General features: G+C 41.1%; 1 protein-coding gene across 1 annotated transcript in view; it reads right to left on the reverse strand.

Annotated features, from left to right (window-relative positions):
- The window catches only part of LOC133213257 (transmembrane protein 132B-like), a 69,436-nt gene that overhangs the window by 33,499 nt on the left and 18,044 nt on the right, over window positions 1-17,893 (reverse strand). Inside the window, exon 2 of the mRNA XM_061355405.1 lies at window positions 4,185-4,328. Within this exon, the coding sequence (XP_061211389.1) occupies window positions 4,185-4,328 (144 nt within the window). The remainder of the gene's footprint in view (window positions 1-4,184; window positions 4,329-17,893) is intronic.

Here is a 17,893-nt window from a genome sequence, read left to right on the forward strand (position 1 = left end):
AGCTTAGAATAGGAAAGATTCCCATCTCTTGCCTACAAATAAATCACTCAGACATCATCTACCTCTTTGACCACCTCTGAGTAGTATTTATATCTATGTGACATCTAGGTAACTGCCTGTGGAAGCACATTCTGCATAAATACATACCAGCCTGGGCCAAAGTCTGTTTTTATTTAAACTGGCTACGATTCATTGTGTCTTAATTGAAAATAATGGTGTTACAGCAGTGATCAAAGAATTGTCTCCATTAATTGTCTGCTAAATCATCAGCTATTAAACAGAAATAAAAGGTTAAGAATGCAACACTCTGTTCTGCCCAAAAGAATATGAATATCTCTGCAATTACAAAGAAACAATAAAGGCAGAATTAGCAGCGAAAAGAAGGTTAAGATTAGGCAATTACATCCAAAATGCCTGACAACTCCTATTAGAGGGTTTAGCAGTGTGACCTATATAGAAATGGCAACACAAATTTGGAAGCAAAGTCAATACTGATTTTAGCAAAGGGGCTTGTAAATGGAATACTCATTTTGCTGACAAAAATGTAGGCGCATAAGCTCTGTACTAAATCTTACCTCAGGTAATTAATGGTTATGGATTCAATCCTGCAACCAATACATGTATTTCAAGTTAAAAAAATGATACCTGAATGGCATTCAGTCTGAGAGCACCTCTCACGAATTTGTGATTGAAATCCACTATAGGCATAATGTGATTTTCACAAAAATAACACTACTCCCATTTTATATCACCAGGACAATGCAGAATAAACTCAGTCAAGACCACAGTCAGACCTCTTCATTAGGTACCAGCTCTGGGAAAGAATCCCAGAGCTGTTCTCTCCTTTCTGTCAGTGATTTGATACCCAAGTAATTTACACGGGAGTCAAATGAAGCCCTGATTTGTACCAACTTACACACTACCAAAGCCAAAAAGAATTGAAAGTGCAAATCTTGTAAAGCCTGTGCAGAATTTTGGCCTGTGTTTTGCTCTGTGCTGAATTAGATCACTGAAAAGAATGGGAGGATGCTCATCAGCTTGAAGGTGCTTTGGAGCAGATCTAATTCCACCCGGATACACAACCCATTTTGAAAAACCAAGAGAGGACGATGGTCAAAGACAAGAGCTTTCCTTTCCTGAAGTGTGTAACTCCACAACCACAACTAGAAATCTTGTCTCTGCTCACAGAGGTCATGGCAAGCCTTGCTTAGTTGCCAGCTTCATACCTTTGAAATTTGGGAACCATAACAACCAGAACTGCTGACTGAACCAAATGGACTTTCAACAGGCAGCTTTCTGAAATGCAACATCTCCCTAATGTTGTCTGCAGGTATTAATTTTATTAGTGGAGAAAGGAGTATTTTCCCTGATCTTTTCCTATCTTGCTCAGTTCAGTATTCTCTAACTGTGTCAAGCCCAAGGAAAATTAATAGAAAGAAAAGCTTAGATCTGGATCTGGTTTTCTGAAGTGCACAGAAAAGACAGGCTCAGCAATATGTTGATGATATATAACTTGGTGCCGGAGTTCATAATATGAACAATTCATTGTTCATATTTATCAACTGATAAATAACAGCCATTAATCAAATAATAGCTGTACAGTACACTGCAAAAAAGAATAGCAAAATTTATCAGGAGAGTCTTTTCCTTTGACAACTAAGAGAGTCATAAACAGTCATTCATGTTCCTTCTGGTAAGGACAAAATTTGGTTTACAGGAAAAGAAATACTGATTTTTTTTCCCCCTACCTGATATATATGGGAAAATATACAAAATCACAGGCTAGAGACTCAAGAAACCTATTCCATCACTGGCTGAGGCTAAACACTGGAACAGTCACTTCCACGAAAAGGGAGTATCACACTAATGTCCTTTGTAAAACACTCTGAGGTCTGAAAAACACCAAGCATTGTAACTGAGCCCCAAGCTATCATCTTGTCTGAGGATACAACAGCACACATGCCTCTGCTCAATAATCTGAATTTTATTTATTATTTCCCTTCGTGATAAATGGAGCTAAATCTTACTGAAACAAGTCAGAAGTAAGCAGAGATTGCCTCACTAAGGCTTTTGCCCAAACCCACCCTGCCTCTCCTATTGCTACCTACATCTTTCACCTACCTACAAGTCTCTCAAAGGAAATACCTACAAAGTTACAGTAGCTCTGTAATCTCTTTAACTGCAAAGTAATATCTTTGTTGTTGAAGCTAAAATGCAATGAAATTTTGTTTGGTTTAGAGAATTAAATTTATTCCAAAAACTGGTAACAAGCTTATTCAGAGTTGTCACAAGGTGCATTTTTTTGTTCCAGCATATCATCTTCAAAATAAATAGCACTGCAGTGTGCAATTCCTTAGCCAGCTAAAGAACATGGAAATTTATCTGACAAAGTACAAGCTATCTATTGGGACCTTTGCAGCCCTATCTACAAAGAGGTTATAATAATAGGTTAGAAGCACACAGGTACAGGATGTGGGTTTCAAATCCAGTCTGAAGAGAACTTAAAGAAGTGCTCAGGTCTGGAAAACATTCACACAGAACACAATTGGTAGCTAGAATATGGGGAGAAAGTTTTTTCTTGAAAGCTACAGAGACAGTTTATTTTAAGAACTATAGGTTATAGGATTACTGTGTAAAAAGGGTGACCACACTACCCTATTTTTATAGCATTTATATATAAAATGTACTGTATTTTCCTGGAATTGAAACAAAGGAACTATCTAGGACTACCCTAAGAAACATATACATATATACATACATATATAATGACAAAAAAAAGCCCACCCCTACAGAATTCATTGTAGTCAATTCTTAAGTTTATTTCATTAAGTTAAATCTCATGGATTGAGATCAGCCCTGAGGAGAAAGACCTGGAGGTGTTGCTTGACAAGAAGCTCATCATGGGCCCAAGCCAACTATTTCCTGGGCTGCAACAAAAGGAGCATGACCAGAAGGTCAAAGGAGGTGATTCTCCCCCTCTACTTCACTCTAGTGACATCCCCCCCTGCAGTCCTGCATCCAGTGCCTAAAGGGGCTGACAAGAAAGTTGGAAAGGGGTTTTTGACAAAGGCCTGTAGGGACAGGACAAGAGGAAATGGCTTTAAACTGACAGAGGTCAGCTTACATCAGAGAGATTTAGATTAGACATTAGGCAGAAGCTCTTCCCTGTGAGGGTGCTGAGGCGCTGGCACAGGGTGCCCAGAGAAGCTGTGGCTGCCCCATCCCTGGCAGTGCTCAAGGCCAGGTTGGACACAGGGGCTTGGAGCAAGCTGCTCCAGTGGAAGGTGTCCCTGCCCATGGCAGGGGTTGGAACTGGAAGAGCTTTAAGGTCCCTTCCAACCCAAACTGTTTTGTGATTTAAAACATGAAAAAAAAACACCCCCAAACCAAGTAATGAAACAAATAAACCTATTAAAAAAGTTCAAAAGTAGCTTTTTTATGCCTAAAAATAATGATGAGCTAAAAGCAGAAAGCCATGCAACAGTGTCAGAAGTCACACAGTCAATGTCTTGCTAAAGTCACATTATGCTATTTTCATCTATGGCAGGGAGTGAGGACCAGTTAAGCTTATTATTAAAAAACCCCAAGCCACAACATTGTTTAAAAGCTCCCAGCTCTCATTCAAAGAATGTTTGCAATATGATTGTTATTTTCTATTCTCTGTCATATTCCTTCCAGACATTTGGTACAGTTCAGTATCTTCACTTATACGGAATTCCTGAGTGGAAAGCAGTCAGGAGCATGTAGGAAACCTTGCTGTACACTGTTACAATATTAAATATTAAATAATGGATGTAAAAAGGCCACACAAGAACAAAGACCCCAGTGTGGGGAGTTGACTTTTCCCAAGTGGAATGCATCAGACAACACGTTCTTTCTCATCAGCGCTGGCTGGCCAGCCAAAGACAGACCAGTACTGCTCTTTCAGCAACCCTCTCCCTCTCTCCCAGATGGAACACACCAGCAAAACCAGCTCCAGTTGATGGAAACATGCTAACCCTGCATAACCTCTGGGGACTGCTCTCCTCTTTACACCACGGAAACAATACACCACCTCAGAAACAGCCATGACTGTAAAATAACCGGTTGATGTAAGGTCCCTAATGGGGGCTAAGTCCCAACACAGTGGTGGCAGAGCAGAAAAGTGTGAAAACTCTGTTCTCCACCCCATATGGGTGCCTTACCTTTATGACGTCTTCATCAGCTGACCTGCACTCAGTGAAGTTTGAAACATCGACCACGGACCCATCCTCCTGCACAGCAACCACCTTGACTGGTACAGACACCGTTTTGCCTGTCAGAATGGCCGTGTTGAGGACTTCTGTGTCCTGTAAGCATGAACAAAAATGAAGAATGGGAGTTAGAGAAGCATAAAAGCATGAAAATTCCACAGAGCTCAGACTGACACACCAATACCCTGCCTCTCAAAGGGACAAGAGCAGAGGTGCAGCCCTTCCTTGCACACACTCTTGGAGGTCCCTGCTGTCAATGGTCTGAGACTGCATCTGGACCATCAAGGTCTGTTTCTGATAAACATAGATTGACTCTTTTTAAGCCCATTTTCAGGTCTGGCCGCTACAGCAATAAAATCTGTAACACAGTTACAACACACGAAGGCATATCTACAGCTTGCCAGAACCACAGTGTGATTCAGGCATGACCTTCAGAGGGTGCCAGCAACTCTGCCCACCCCTTGGCCCCAGATCATGCCAGTGATATGAGAGGTGATTATCAATCATTACAATAATGGCATTTCTTCCTCACTGTTACAGCTATCACTGCTGCAAGTTGACCATGTTCCCTTTTTGGGCTATAAATACATGATGGGAAAAACTATGCATGAAGTTGGGTATTACAAACTAAGCAATGCAATCTACATACTTGGGTTTTTTTTTGATCTTTCCCTATCAAAATCCCACCTAGAGATGTTTTACCACATTTATCTCTAATCCTGATGAATTCTCAGTGCTGGCATTCTAATGACTCCATTAGCACAGCCTTCCTCTGCGTCTCAGTACGGCTGCAGTTTGATTAATTACTCCAAATGAGTTGCTACAGAGGTCCCTGCCTTGCATAAGCAGGTATGGAGGTTGGAGGGGAACAGCCTTCAAAGTCCTACGAGCAGCTTGTCTCTATTAAACAGTACTTCTGGCAGGCCTACAACTGGACACACACATGTGGGGCAAGGAATAATCTGTGCTTTCACAGGGATTCAGTTTGGCCTTTTCAAAAAGCCTGCAATAGGAAATGCTGCTTTGAATCAATCCACTTTTCATTTTTCAACTTCCATAAAACTAATTGCTTGCCAGCTGGGGGGGGGGGGGAACTAAAGTTGCTTCAAACTAATCTAACTTTAAATTCCATTATTAGAATTGGTGGAAGAAGAAATGGATTTTAGTGAGAAATTTGATGGCAGCTTGCATAGGGAGATGCATCATTTGCTTCTGTCAGCCAGCTAGATTGATAGAAAATAATGGTCATTGACCACAAGCTTAGGACGGCTGGAGAAGACCAATAAACACTTGCAATGTATTATTAATCAATAGTCGGAAACGTCTACAAAAAGCAGCCTGAATTAAATGAGTTGAAGTACTAATAACACTAGTGCCAGCTAACTAATAGAGTCTACTAGAGCTTTATGGGCAGTCATGTTCCAGGAAAGCATTTAAGCATGTATTCAAGTCCATCTCTGTTCAGAACAGCACTAGAAGTATGTACTCAACTTGACACTTAGACTTCAATGTGATTTAAGCATTTAAGTGTTGTCCTGAATAGAGATGCTTTTCTAAATAATACCTCACAAAATAAATATACTGTCTTTGTTCTGCTCTCTGTGAGGAATAAGCCAGATGTTTTACACATTAAATGCCTGTCTAGGTTTTTTATGCTGAATGGGCTTATTTATAACCAGCTGCCAACCATGAAGGAGGGACACCAGGAAAGAAAGTATGTGACAAAAGGAGAAGTGTAAAAGAACAACTCTAAAAGTTTTACAAAGGCTGAGGTTTGAACTAAACTAAGAGGAAAATGCACTGCCAGGTGAAAGAAAACAATTAGATGTATTTTGGGTGGAAAGAGGTTGTAGAAGACAAGGAAAAACTGAGGGTGCTTCATCCACAAATATGCCAGAGAAGAGGTAGGCAGATTCCAGCAAAACAACAACAAATATCCTATGGGACTTACGAATCCTAAGCCATCATAGAATCAAGGAACAGTTTGGGCTGGAAGGACCTTAAAGCTCCTCCCATTCCAAACCCCCCTCCACAAGCAAGGACATCTTCCACTAGACCAGGTTGCCCCAGGTCCTGTCCAACCTGGCCTTGAACACTGCCAGGGATAGGGCAGCCAATCAACCCAATATAAACATATACCATATATATGATGAAGACACAGTGCTTCTGTGTCAAAACACTGTCAAGAAGCAGTTTACCAGTGTGCTATTTCTAAACCATTCTTCCACAACCGATAGTCTCCTTCAGTGCAGCAAATGAAATAGGCTTTTTGACAAGGTCACACACAATGAACACACAACTAATTCCACTCCCAGGCCTACTCTCTGTTAGCACAGCCCTGTAACATGTCAGTGGAAGGCAGCACTTGCATGCAATTACAGCATCATTAAGGTTGGAGAGGACCCCTGGAGATCATGTGGTCTGATCCAAAGGCCTACTGAGTCAATATATGAAAGGCTTCTTTTGACTTCAGTGGACTTGGAAACAGGTTCTCAACAGGCTCGAACAACTGCTTTGGTTTTTGCGCTCTTGTATCACCTTGTGTGACAAAGAATAAGCACACCCTCTAGCCTCCTTTTAGCTCTCAGTGCTGCTTCACTACCAAGCTGAAGTCAAACTCTGATGCTCTGAAGGATAATGCAAAGTTTATAATGACATTTGCATTCCTTTTGTAAACTCCCTGTGAAGATGAGCATGAGATAAAAGGCCTCAGAAGACACTTCACAACCCTGCTATTTGTGTGTGCTCTGAAATATGCCCATCCTACTCTTGACTCTGAGCTGAACCTTCCCTCCTTCCCAGTGTGAACAGGTACCCACCGTACTAATTAGCTGGTGCTGCTTCACAAAAACCTCACTTCATTGGTAAGCAATTCTATTATATAAATCAGTATTTCAGATGCCTGATGCCTGCATCGAGTGCTACACAAGTATAATAGGCTGCATAAAGACCTTTTGAAGAGCTGGCTATTTGCAGGCTGAAAAAATATATTTCCTCTGAGGAAGAAATATGAAGGCAGAACTGAACTAACTAACTGTCCATTAGATTTATAAAGATTTTTTTTGTGCATCTTCATCAGGTAATATCATTTCATCTAAATCCTGTTAGGTTTGGTTTATATTTCCAGGGTATGTCTCACTGCAGAAGAAAAGGCTTACTGAATTTAAGATACCTCTACTGGTTATTTCTAACAGCATCTAAAATGTAGAGAGGGTAGTAACGTTGATTTACAGAGGCAGGTCCTCCCAGGTGGTACAGCATCAGTGAAACATCTGGAACAATACCCACGGACTCCAACCAGCACAAACCTCTAACTGTTGGCACTGCCAAATCCCAGGTGAAAATCTGGAATTCCCTTCCTATTTCTTTAGTTGAGGGTTTCAGCTGCCAGGTCTTGACCAACACCTTCAATTCAAGCCGGCTGGGTGGAAGCTACACACTCATATTGCAGGCTCTATCCCTGAATAATAATTATGTGCATGTTTATCTCCAGCTCCTTTTCTGTACGTGAATGCATTCGCACTTCAGCGGAGCTCTTCTTAATTACAACTGTAACCTGCTAATAGCATTTCTTTGTTGTCTGAAGGAATCTACTTCTTATCCAGCCTAGGCTAAATTAAAATTTAATACAACATCAGGTCGCAACAGAACTAGGAAGCAAATGACAGCTGTTTAATTAAAACCTAAAGCTGATTAGATGGCACTGCTGAGAGAAATACTCTAAAGGAAGAGCAGAAAACTACTGAAACTCAAGGCCAGGATAATGGCTTTATTTAAATATGAATAAACGCCGCAGCACAGGCATAGTAAATGTTTGACAACTCACTGCTTTGGAGAAACGGGAGGGGAAATGTGAATAGGAGAAGTGTCAGGAGTCATGAGAGAGCTGGGATTACCTATGCATGTGACCAGAAGCAGGGATTACTGAGGAATGACTGCAACAGGTAGACACAAACCAGTTGAGTAACTCCGGACACAAAGTTCCCAGTAATTAGGGTTTAAACACCACCACATCGACATAAATGCTCCTTAGGCATGCGATTCTATGGCAGCTCACCCAGCTTCTGTGAGCTGACATGACATATGTCAGCCCCTTCTTCTGCTTGAGAAATAAAGACATGGAGAAACAGCTTATGCACCTCACAAGAAAGCATTTCAGGAGCCAAGACCTGGGCAGGTCCTTGACCCCAGCCCAAAGCCGCCAGTGCATCTCCCCTGCCCCTCCAGGAAGAGTCAGCATCATTTCCACAAGTCTGAAGGGGCACAAAAGCCCCACGCTGATCCAGTTTACTATGACAGATATCACCCTTGCGATTAATGCACAAACTGGTTGGGTTTTTTTAGAGGTTAACAAAACATGCTACAGTACAGTAAACCCAATAAACAGTCAATTGTAAAGCAGGAGGGAAACCTAAAGCCAACCCTATTCCACTGACAAATGCTACAGCTAAATGCCTTTTGGCATTTAGTTGACATCACTGTCTCCAATGAAGAAGGCACACAGCTGAAACATTTGTCTGCGGAATTGCATTCCTTCATTATTATTTTTTTCCCCAGAGTGTACCTCGTGAAAATACATGTGTATTATTAGAAGGGATCTTTAGGAACCAGTTCTCCTGCCTGGAAACAGCACCTCTTAAGACATGTAAATTATAGGGCAGATTGTGACATGTGGGCTGGGCTAGGGGAGGTTTTTATATTTGATAAATTATTCACCACCTTTTTCTTCAGATCAAAGAGCAAGGCTATATAAGTCCATTAAGCAAGCTTAATATATAAATTAGATACTTTGCTGAAATTATTATAATCCAAAGCAATTCTGTACTTTCCCCCCCCCTCAGAGCTGAATACCATTTTAGGTTTCCAATACATATTAATGAAGCCTGGCTGCCAGAAAGCTACTGTTACATCAGGTAAGATTTACCATTTTGTCACCTAATGGTGGGAACAAACAACTGGAATGATGAGTTCATGGAACATCAGACAACATAACCTTGCAAAGAGCTCACATTGTTGTCCGACCCTTTTTTCCTCCCCACATGCATACAGACAGTCCACACTACACCTAGGAGCCAGACCCCCAGTAATGCTAGCAGGGGTGCGGGTAGCTGCTTTGGCAGACGGCTCATCAGCCGTTACCCATAGGCTGCACTGTCCATCCTGGCTGCCCAAGGGCTTCCCTCAGGTCTGCAGAGGCTGTGCATGTGAAATGAGATGCACTACAAGCCCTAATGAAGGACCTAACAGCCAATTCCATACTCGGCAAATACCATTTCAGTGGAGCCACTTGTGGAATCAAGTGTTTACTAAGCTTTCAGATGTCAGAATGAGGCCTGAAGTGTGGCCACACATGAGTCCTTCTGCCCTGACAAGCACACATGTTGCTAGGTCATTCCTACACCACTCCAACCTCTGCTTCCTCCTATCAGCTTCTCATCCAGCATATCATTATTAGGAGCAATCGGTTAGACAGATGGCAAATCACAAATTCTGCAGGCTATCATGTCAAAGTTAAAGGTCATCCTTGATCTCTTTTGTTTACCTGCATAATAGCTTTACTTCACATTGTGATCCCAAAGGAAGAACAGGCAGGTGCATATATTCTGCAGGAGAAATTAATTAATGTAGATTGAACCATACAGAGAGGTTCTTAATTACTGATCCTTGCAGAACAATGTAATAAGCAACTATTAGCCTAATTGAATATTATTCTAGATGTCTATCAGTGTGTGCTGCAAAAACAATTTGCTATAGCACAACAAAGCATGATACAGAGACTCCAAAGTGGACTCTTGTTGCTTAACTGGTCTTTTTGCCACAGATACACTGAAGGAAGGTCTTAGCAGCATGTACCTGGCACACACAATCAGTGGGAGTGATAATTTTGTCTTGGAGTTCATGGAAACTAAAGCTGAGATTTATTTCATTTCACGGGGCTTTTTAATGAAGGAAATTCAACTCGTTTTGGGGTTTATGTAGGATGAACAAGCAAAACCTGCTGCTGAAGTGAAACCTGATTAGAAGCACAGATACTGTCATATCTATGACCAGAGGCACTTTTATTTTATTTTTTATAACTCAGAACAGATCTGTCCCCATTAAGCAAAGGTTCAGAACACAGCCTGGTGCGCTTGGCAGAAGTAATTGCAGCCTGTTAGGCAGTCTCTACTATTCAGCTAAGTACCAGTGCCTTCTGCATGAGCAAAGGACTTTTCCTGAGATCGGCTCACACTATTCCATTTCAGCCCATTATGTCCAATAGAGCTTATTCTCCAAGCCTGCTGTGTTAAACATCATGACATCACTGCTCTGATGTGTACACTGGAGGTAGAAGGAATGGGAAATTCTTACAGCTGGAGAGCAACTATCACACATCTCACTGTCTGTGTAAAGAACTGACACTGACAGCTCCCAGTTTGTGTTCCAGGGCCTTGTAATACACCAAGAAATAAAGGACAAAGTTTGCCTAAAAGTATGGTAAACTCTGCCAGTCACTCACACTGGAATTTACATTGTATTTAGAGCTCTGCAGAGCATCTGAGCATTCATCTGACAGACTTCTCAATAGAACATGATTGGAAAACATTTTTAAGCATATTTAGAATTTCAAAGTTCATTTAAAGATATTGTTTTTCCCTTTTTTTTATTCCAGAAAAACATGATCATGTTCTGACTGAATAAAATTGTTGGGTCACCTCCAACTGAAACCAAACAATATCCCCCTGGATTCAAGAGGATACAAAATGGGTAGAGCTGTCTACTCAAGAGCAATGACCTGAGCCTCAGTACAATCTGATACACTAATTATTGTTTTAAAATGGCATGAAATAATAATACCAACACTTCTCCCTTCCACAGAAAAACCTAGGGAGGCCATGCTTTGCCTAGTTTATGGAACATAACTAATTATTGGATTTGCTTGAGTGCCAACAGGAGTCAAAGATACAATTTTCTGGCTCTGTGTCTTTGTACCATAGAGTTAAAAACATTTAACAACATTGTGGGTCCTTTCCTAGTCACCACAGTTTCTTTCAGAAGGAGACAGAAAGGAGGGTTTTCTGGAGGAAATTCTATGCCACCAGTGCAAAAGGAGGGCTGGCAACTTGCCGACTTGAAAAGGCTTCAGTTTCACAAGTGCAAAACTACAGACACTGAAACATAAGGTTGCATATCACATGAGTTTACTGCAGCAATCTGTGTGCTCGTCTTCTACCATGAGTGCTACCTGGGCAGAAATCCATGTCCTTCTGTAATAACAGCTGTTTAATGCTATAGGAGAATGCACAAATTAATTACAGCATGTCTACATGACTTCCCAACGTCCTGCAGGAGCATCCTCTCACGGAGGGGTGTGGGTTCTCTTTCTGCTCTGGATGGTGACTTACTTCATTAAGCCATTCAAAGAGTGGCTACAGCTTAAGAATACCTATTTATGAGAAGGAGAATATGCATGGAAAAGTGACTGTGACATGGTGCAAAGTCCTCTGAAATGCCCTGGCTGAAGACAGTCATCTAGCATTTGCTAGACAGGGTATTCAGAAGAACTGGATTTTGTATCTTCTCCCTCCGCACAGTTCAAACACTGCTGTAACTCCAGAGCTCATGATGTACTAAGAAAATTCAATGAAGAGCTGTATCTTCTGGACAGAGGTAATTGTAAATACTTACTAATCATATTTGAGAAGCACATTGTAGCGTTTAGAACGGAATAAAGATCTACTAGTTGCTCACATTCATCATCCTGCAAAAGGAGGGTATCGCTTTCCAAAGAACATGGATCTGACAAGAAAGACCATGCCTTACTCAAGCAAATATTGGTGTTTCTTCTTGAAGATGGTCTGTCATATCTGGCAGGACCAGACTGCTGTACTTACTTATTTTACCTATTTAAGTCATTTCATGGCTTGCATTCAACTACTCTCTGATGTAAAGGGTACACATACGCTGCTGCAGGACTGGCTTTTCAGGCAGCAAACGCTTTGGGAGCAGGCTGTTTCCCACTGCTGCTCTCCCTCAGAAAAGCTTTTATCCCAGCAAAGTGCCTGTGGTGAGTGGTTCTCTCTCTGGCAGTCCCTGTCTTGGGACAGTGTAAGTGACACTTGGGAAGTTTTCTCCCTCTCCATTGCCTATTACAGGGCTCAGATGTCTAGTTTAGACTTGGTATCTAGAATTACAGCAGAGAAACTCTATCCCTTCCTGCTTTCAAAATCACAATTGGTACTTACACATTACTGTTAGCTCCTAGGAGCTAACAGGACCCCTCATAATTTTTACACCACTGCATGCATCCTACAGTGACACAGACTTCACAGACCATACAACTATTCCTTTTATCTACTTCACTCCATAAAGCTGCCTACTGCTGTATTTGATGCAGGGCAAATAAAAACCAGGACACATCTGCAGCTAGCCCAGACATCAGCCTTTACTGTTCTTGCACATTGAGATTTTAGGTGTTTCAGTCATCAAACTGAGGACCACCCACCAACCCTACAATGCTCATCCTTGTACTTCCACTGCACTTAACCAAGTTGTTGCCTTTCAAGCTTTCAACATTTGCTTCCTACTTAAACGAACACTACGGAAGATGTCTCCTGCCTGTGTTTAGAACTGCCTGGAAACTTTTTGACAGAAAAAAAAACAAAACAAGTTTCTTCACAAAAATCAAGAAAAAAATCCCTAAGAAAAAGAGACCTCTTGAAAGGAGCTAAAATTGAAAATTGTGAATTCTTTCAAATAATAATATTGATTTCCTTTTGAGGTGTTTTTGAGTCTTCTGACTGATCAAGAACTACCAGAGCCTTTTTCTTCTTCTTAGCTTGAGTTTTGCTCTTCATTTTAATTTCTCAGTCCATTCACCTTGTACCTGCTCAGAAGTGCTGCCTTCTTCTCACATGCCCCAATGTCTGATTACTTCTTTTTTGCTCAACCTTTATAAAGAACAACTTCTTTTTCATTCAAGTTCAGAACAAAATCCCTTTTTGGTCTTCACAACTGAATCTCCCCGTGAACTCTCGTGCAGTGTATTTATTTCCCACAGACTAGGACAATATTACCCATGTTTCAAAAGCTGAGCTACAGCTTTCAGAACATCAGTGTTTTCTCAGAATCCATCGTCTTTTAGGAGACATTTAGGAAACACTGACTGGATTCTGCTCTCGGCTAGACTGGTGCAGGAGGGACTAATTATAATAAAGACCATAGTTACACAAATGTAAAAGTCCTGTGAAATCAGGATCAAACTATTGCATGTTTCATCTTTTTCCCCTGTCTCTCTTTCATCTGCTCTAAAAATTACATATTGAATGATTTATTTAAATTACTCCTTATAGTATCGTGTCTTTCCATAACACTTCAAAACCAGTTCTTAGCTCTGCCAAGGACAATAGGAGACTTCTCTTCATTATACAGCTAAAGCAGCTGAGGCAGAAGAAATCCCACCAGGCCAGTGACAGATCAAGAAACTGAATCCATATTCCCAATGTCCCAGGTCCATGCATTTTCTGAGAAGTTACACTCAAACTCGCTGTCTTCGGGTTATTAATTCTGTACAATTTAAATACCAATTCCCACATCTTTCCTACTAAATGCTCTTTTTGCCCAACGAATAAATGCTGAGCATGCAACATCTCTAACAGTTAATTTATTGGTTGGTTAAATGAAATTCACCTGTGCAGCAAAACAAGTATGTTGACTGTAAAGAAATAAAGAGGGCTACAAATAAAGCAACCAGTAGCCGATGCAAGGAAAGAAAGAAAGGCTGTATTCCTTGTCACCTTTCTTAAGTGGAAAATGATAATGGCATATTAGCATATACTGCAATGGCACAGACAGCTGAATGCACTCATGAGAAAAATCACAGAACACCTCTTAATATGAAACTATCACAAAAAATCCACTTTAAGAGGGCTTCCAATGTCATCACACAGGGTGTTTGAAACGGAGCAAGACAGCAGCAGACAAAGCAGATGACATTAATGTTTCTCAGGAATAGAAAGTGACAGTATTACTGGCTTTCAGTACAAGGATTCCGTAAACAGACAAAGGTCTTCCACTTATTATTCTATGAAAGCAAGTTTGTATCAAAATCACAACATATTTCCTTAATAAAGAATTTTAAACATGGTTCCTTGCCGCTTACCCTCAGCACCAAACTCAGTCCAAGCAGGACTCCAAGGCAGTCTTAAAACATTAAAACTGTTTGCAAACTCTATGAGGTAATGGCTGACTTGCTTTTCTATCTTAACAAAAGACACTGAAAGACGGAAGGGAAACAAAAAAAGAGACTCCTATCTCTGCTTCCAAAGTATTATCTTCGTAATTAGCCTTTAGAAATCATTAAGACATGATTCAAACTCAGGCTTTACAATCTATTTCTTCAGAACCTGTAACATTATGAGTAATGGGAAAAACACTGATCTTCCAGAAAGATAAAGTAGGTAGAGCAAGAGAGAAAAAAGAGAGTTACTCAATTTGTGTTGAAGAACTCACCTACAAGAACTATCTCAGTGGACGAAAACATCACCCATTTGTTGCCATTTTACTTAATGTGAGACACAAAATTGCACAGCCTGACTCAGTTGCAAAGAGAAATTAGATCACCACTACTGGACTGTTCAAATGGGGTGAGTATCTGCTATTTGCCTCCATTAAGGAAATTTCTCTTCCTTAAAACAGGCTGTGTTAACCATTCATTCTTTATTTTTCCTTTAAAACTGCACAGATTTGCAAATGAAATAGGTCTATTATATAGAAACAAATAAATACATTATACAGGAAAAAAACCCACATTTATTTCTTTTGCAGTATCAATTTTACTGTTGTAAGGTGGGAAGAAGTTCAGGTCTAATGCCATATTCTTCCTTGACTGCAGCTGATGGGGTCCTCTTGCTGCATAGTCATTGTCCTGATAAATGGACAGGTGAATACAAGGGAAGATGCTTTTTACAGAAGACATAGCTTAAGAAAAGATAAGGTTCTCTGGCATTTTGACACATCATTTTAGCAAAGGATTGACAAAGCAGGAGAAAGTGTCACACCTAAAGGCCTTAATAAATGTAACACAGAATTCTACCTCAAAATTGCTTTCAATTGAAAGCACCCCTATACAATTACCACACAGAAAAGAGCAAGTTCTCCTCACCTTCCATTTACAATTCTGGCTCTCTCCCTTCTCTTGTTACACCTTGAAGTATTCAGCCACGTTCTCCCTCCCTGATGACACCTCACCTCCTGGGTGGCTCAAACATGCTTGCATGGCACAGATATGGGCCAGCAGCTCCCACATTTTGTTTTAAAAGCCTTCCTCCAAAAAGTGTCTTGCATCAACCAGATTATAAACTCTCTCATTCACAGACCACTAACATTCCATGCCTATTTCATTAGAAAACAAACAGCAGCACAGCAGAGGAAGTTCAGCTCTGCTAGGACATCACAGTGAGCTGAAGACCCAGAGGTGGAACGTGTCCTCCCACCACAGCACCACTTCACACACTTAGCACAGCCTCAACGTGTTCTTCTCAGGTTTTTGATGGACAATGCTTTAAGAATAAAATCAGTGCTCATGCCAGAACTGAAGCATGTTTAGGTATGAAGGTACGAATGCAAAACCTAGATGAGAGCATCCACCTACAAAAGCTGAACCTGGGTCTGGGAATAAGAAAGTCCACATGAAGAACTGAGTGGGCACACGGCAGGTAATGTAACTCATTTACACTGCTGACTTTCCAAATTTTCTAGGCAACAGGAGTGACCTGAAAACAGATAAACTGGACCTTGAAACAGAAACCGCTTCACTGCATCTTTGTTCCTTTGCCATGATTCAACTTCATTGTTTTCCAAAAGCCCAAGAATTGCCAGAAGGCAGCTTGTAACAAAAAGCCAGAAAAGATCATCAAAAGTTTCACTCTGCATTCTCCTCCTTTCCTGCAGGCTAGTTTTGAAGTACAAATGTTTGTTCTTTTCATGGTCAATATGATATAAAGTGGTCAATCGATGCCCAATTTCTAAAGTCAAAGGATCACAACAGCTACATCAAATGTAAATTTGTATTTCTTTTTCATTTATTGTTAAATGACATTGACATTTAACTAACTGTCCAAAGGTTACACTCTCTTAGATGCAGCAGTAGTACCACGCATTTTAATGTTGTTTTTCTTCCCCTTCGTTAATGAAGGCAATCGTGCAAGTTGCAATCTGACAAAAAGCATTATGGAGAACAACCCGGAATAAAGCTGAAACCTTACTTCTTCCTTCCTAATGACTAGTTGTGACAGGAGTGGAAGAGAGGATGACAGACAAGCTTCCTGGCCAGGTAGTGCTGGGCTATGTCACTGATGAGGCTCAGAAACAGCGACAGCCTGAGACAGACTCTACCTCGTGCACTTTAAGCAGCAGCATTCCATGAGGCAGCCATCTGACAGGGCTGTCTCCAGGCAGCCATGGCTTGCAGCAGCTTCCTTTTCTGCTGCAGCATTTCTGGTTCGGTTTGTTTTATTCTTCTCTTTTCTTGGCCAAGAAACTCATAAATAGAGTTTCAGTCTAAAAAGCCTCATTCCAGCCTGCATTGCCATTCAGTGCAGAGGGGAATAAACTTAGCTGGGAAAATCAGTGCAGAAAACAAGACTGTAGAACCCATTAAGCATAGCTGTGTGTAGCTGCTGCCTGTATTTCACCCAATTTTATGATAACTCTTCCCCATTTATTGCGCATGGTCTCTTGGGCAAAACAAAGCCAGAAACCCTACATTTGATTAAGAAAACACTGACATGAAAGGTGGACTGGGATCTGATCTACAAAGATTTTGCTATTTTTACATGTGCAGTGATATTTAGAAAGGTTGGAAGTGATGTTTAGATTTTATCTATTTCTGGTCAAATGGACTGCCAGAGGATTTTTCTGACAGTGGCTGTCTGCAATTTGGTGGCAGTGAATACGCACAAAATGCGCTGGGTTCTAGGATCCCGTTCATAAAAAGTTGCAAAATTAGTTCAGATGAGGTGGGAGCAATGCAGCCTTTCTGTGTGCATGATTTTAGAGCACAGCACCCTGAGCACACACCTCTCTCCAGGGCAAAATCTCACTGGAGGTCATTTTTGACAATGACAAGAGCACACCCATGTTAACTGTCTCTCTTGGCATCATTCTTGTTCTCAGGCATGCAGCACCACATAAACGGGGCTGATGTGTGTCTTTCAGCTGCTCCAAGGGGCTCAGGGCAATGAGGAAAGCACCATGATGCTTTGTACCCAATCCTGATCATCACACCTCCAAGTGCACCAGGGCAAGACAACTCTGGCTGCCATGTATCCCTGCACTGACAGCCCTCAGCTCATCAGAGATCAAAGGCCAAAATGGTTTTGCTGTTTTGGTTTAGGCCACCTGAAACTGCAGCTTACAAGTTACTCAAGGTGGAAGCTCGTAGGTGACTTGGCAACAGCAGCCAACAGAGAATGTCATTATTCACAGAACTTCATGTGAAAGTCCAGCCTTTTTGTGTCTCTCAGACCAATCTTGCTACTGATTCTCCTCTGAAATTTATGCTTAAAAACCCACCATAATTTGGCTGCTAAGACGAGCATCTGTATTGACAACGTTTATCTCTCCAAGACCCAGTGTCACTTAGAAGCAGATTTTCTTCTCACGCAAGCTATTCTGATACT

This window comes from Neopsephotus bourkii, unplaced genomic scaffold (assembly GCF_033783945.1).
Source record: "Neopsephotus bourkii isolate Nb327-2 ecotype Australia unplaced genomic scaffold, CSIRO-AGI_Nbou_v1 NB_795, whole genome shotgun sequence".
NCBI classification, from domain to species: Eukaryota; Metazoa; Chordata; class Aves; order Psittaciformes; family Psittacidae; genus Neopsephotus; species Neopsephotus bourkii.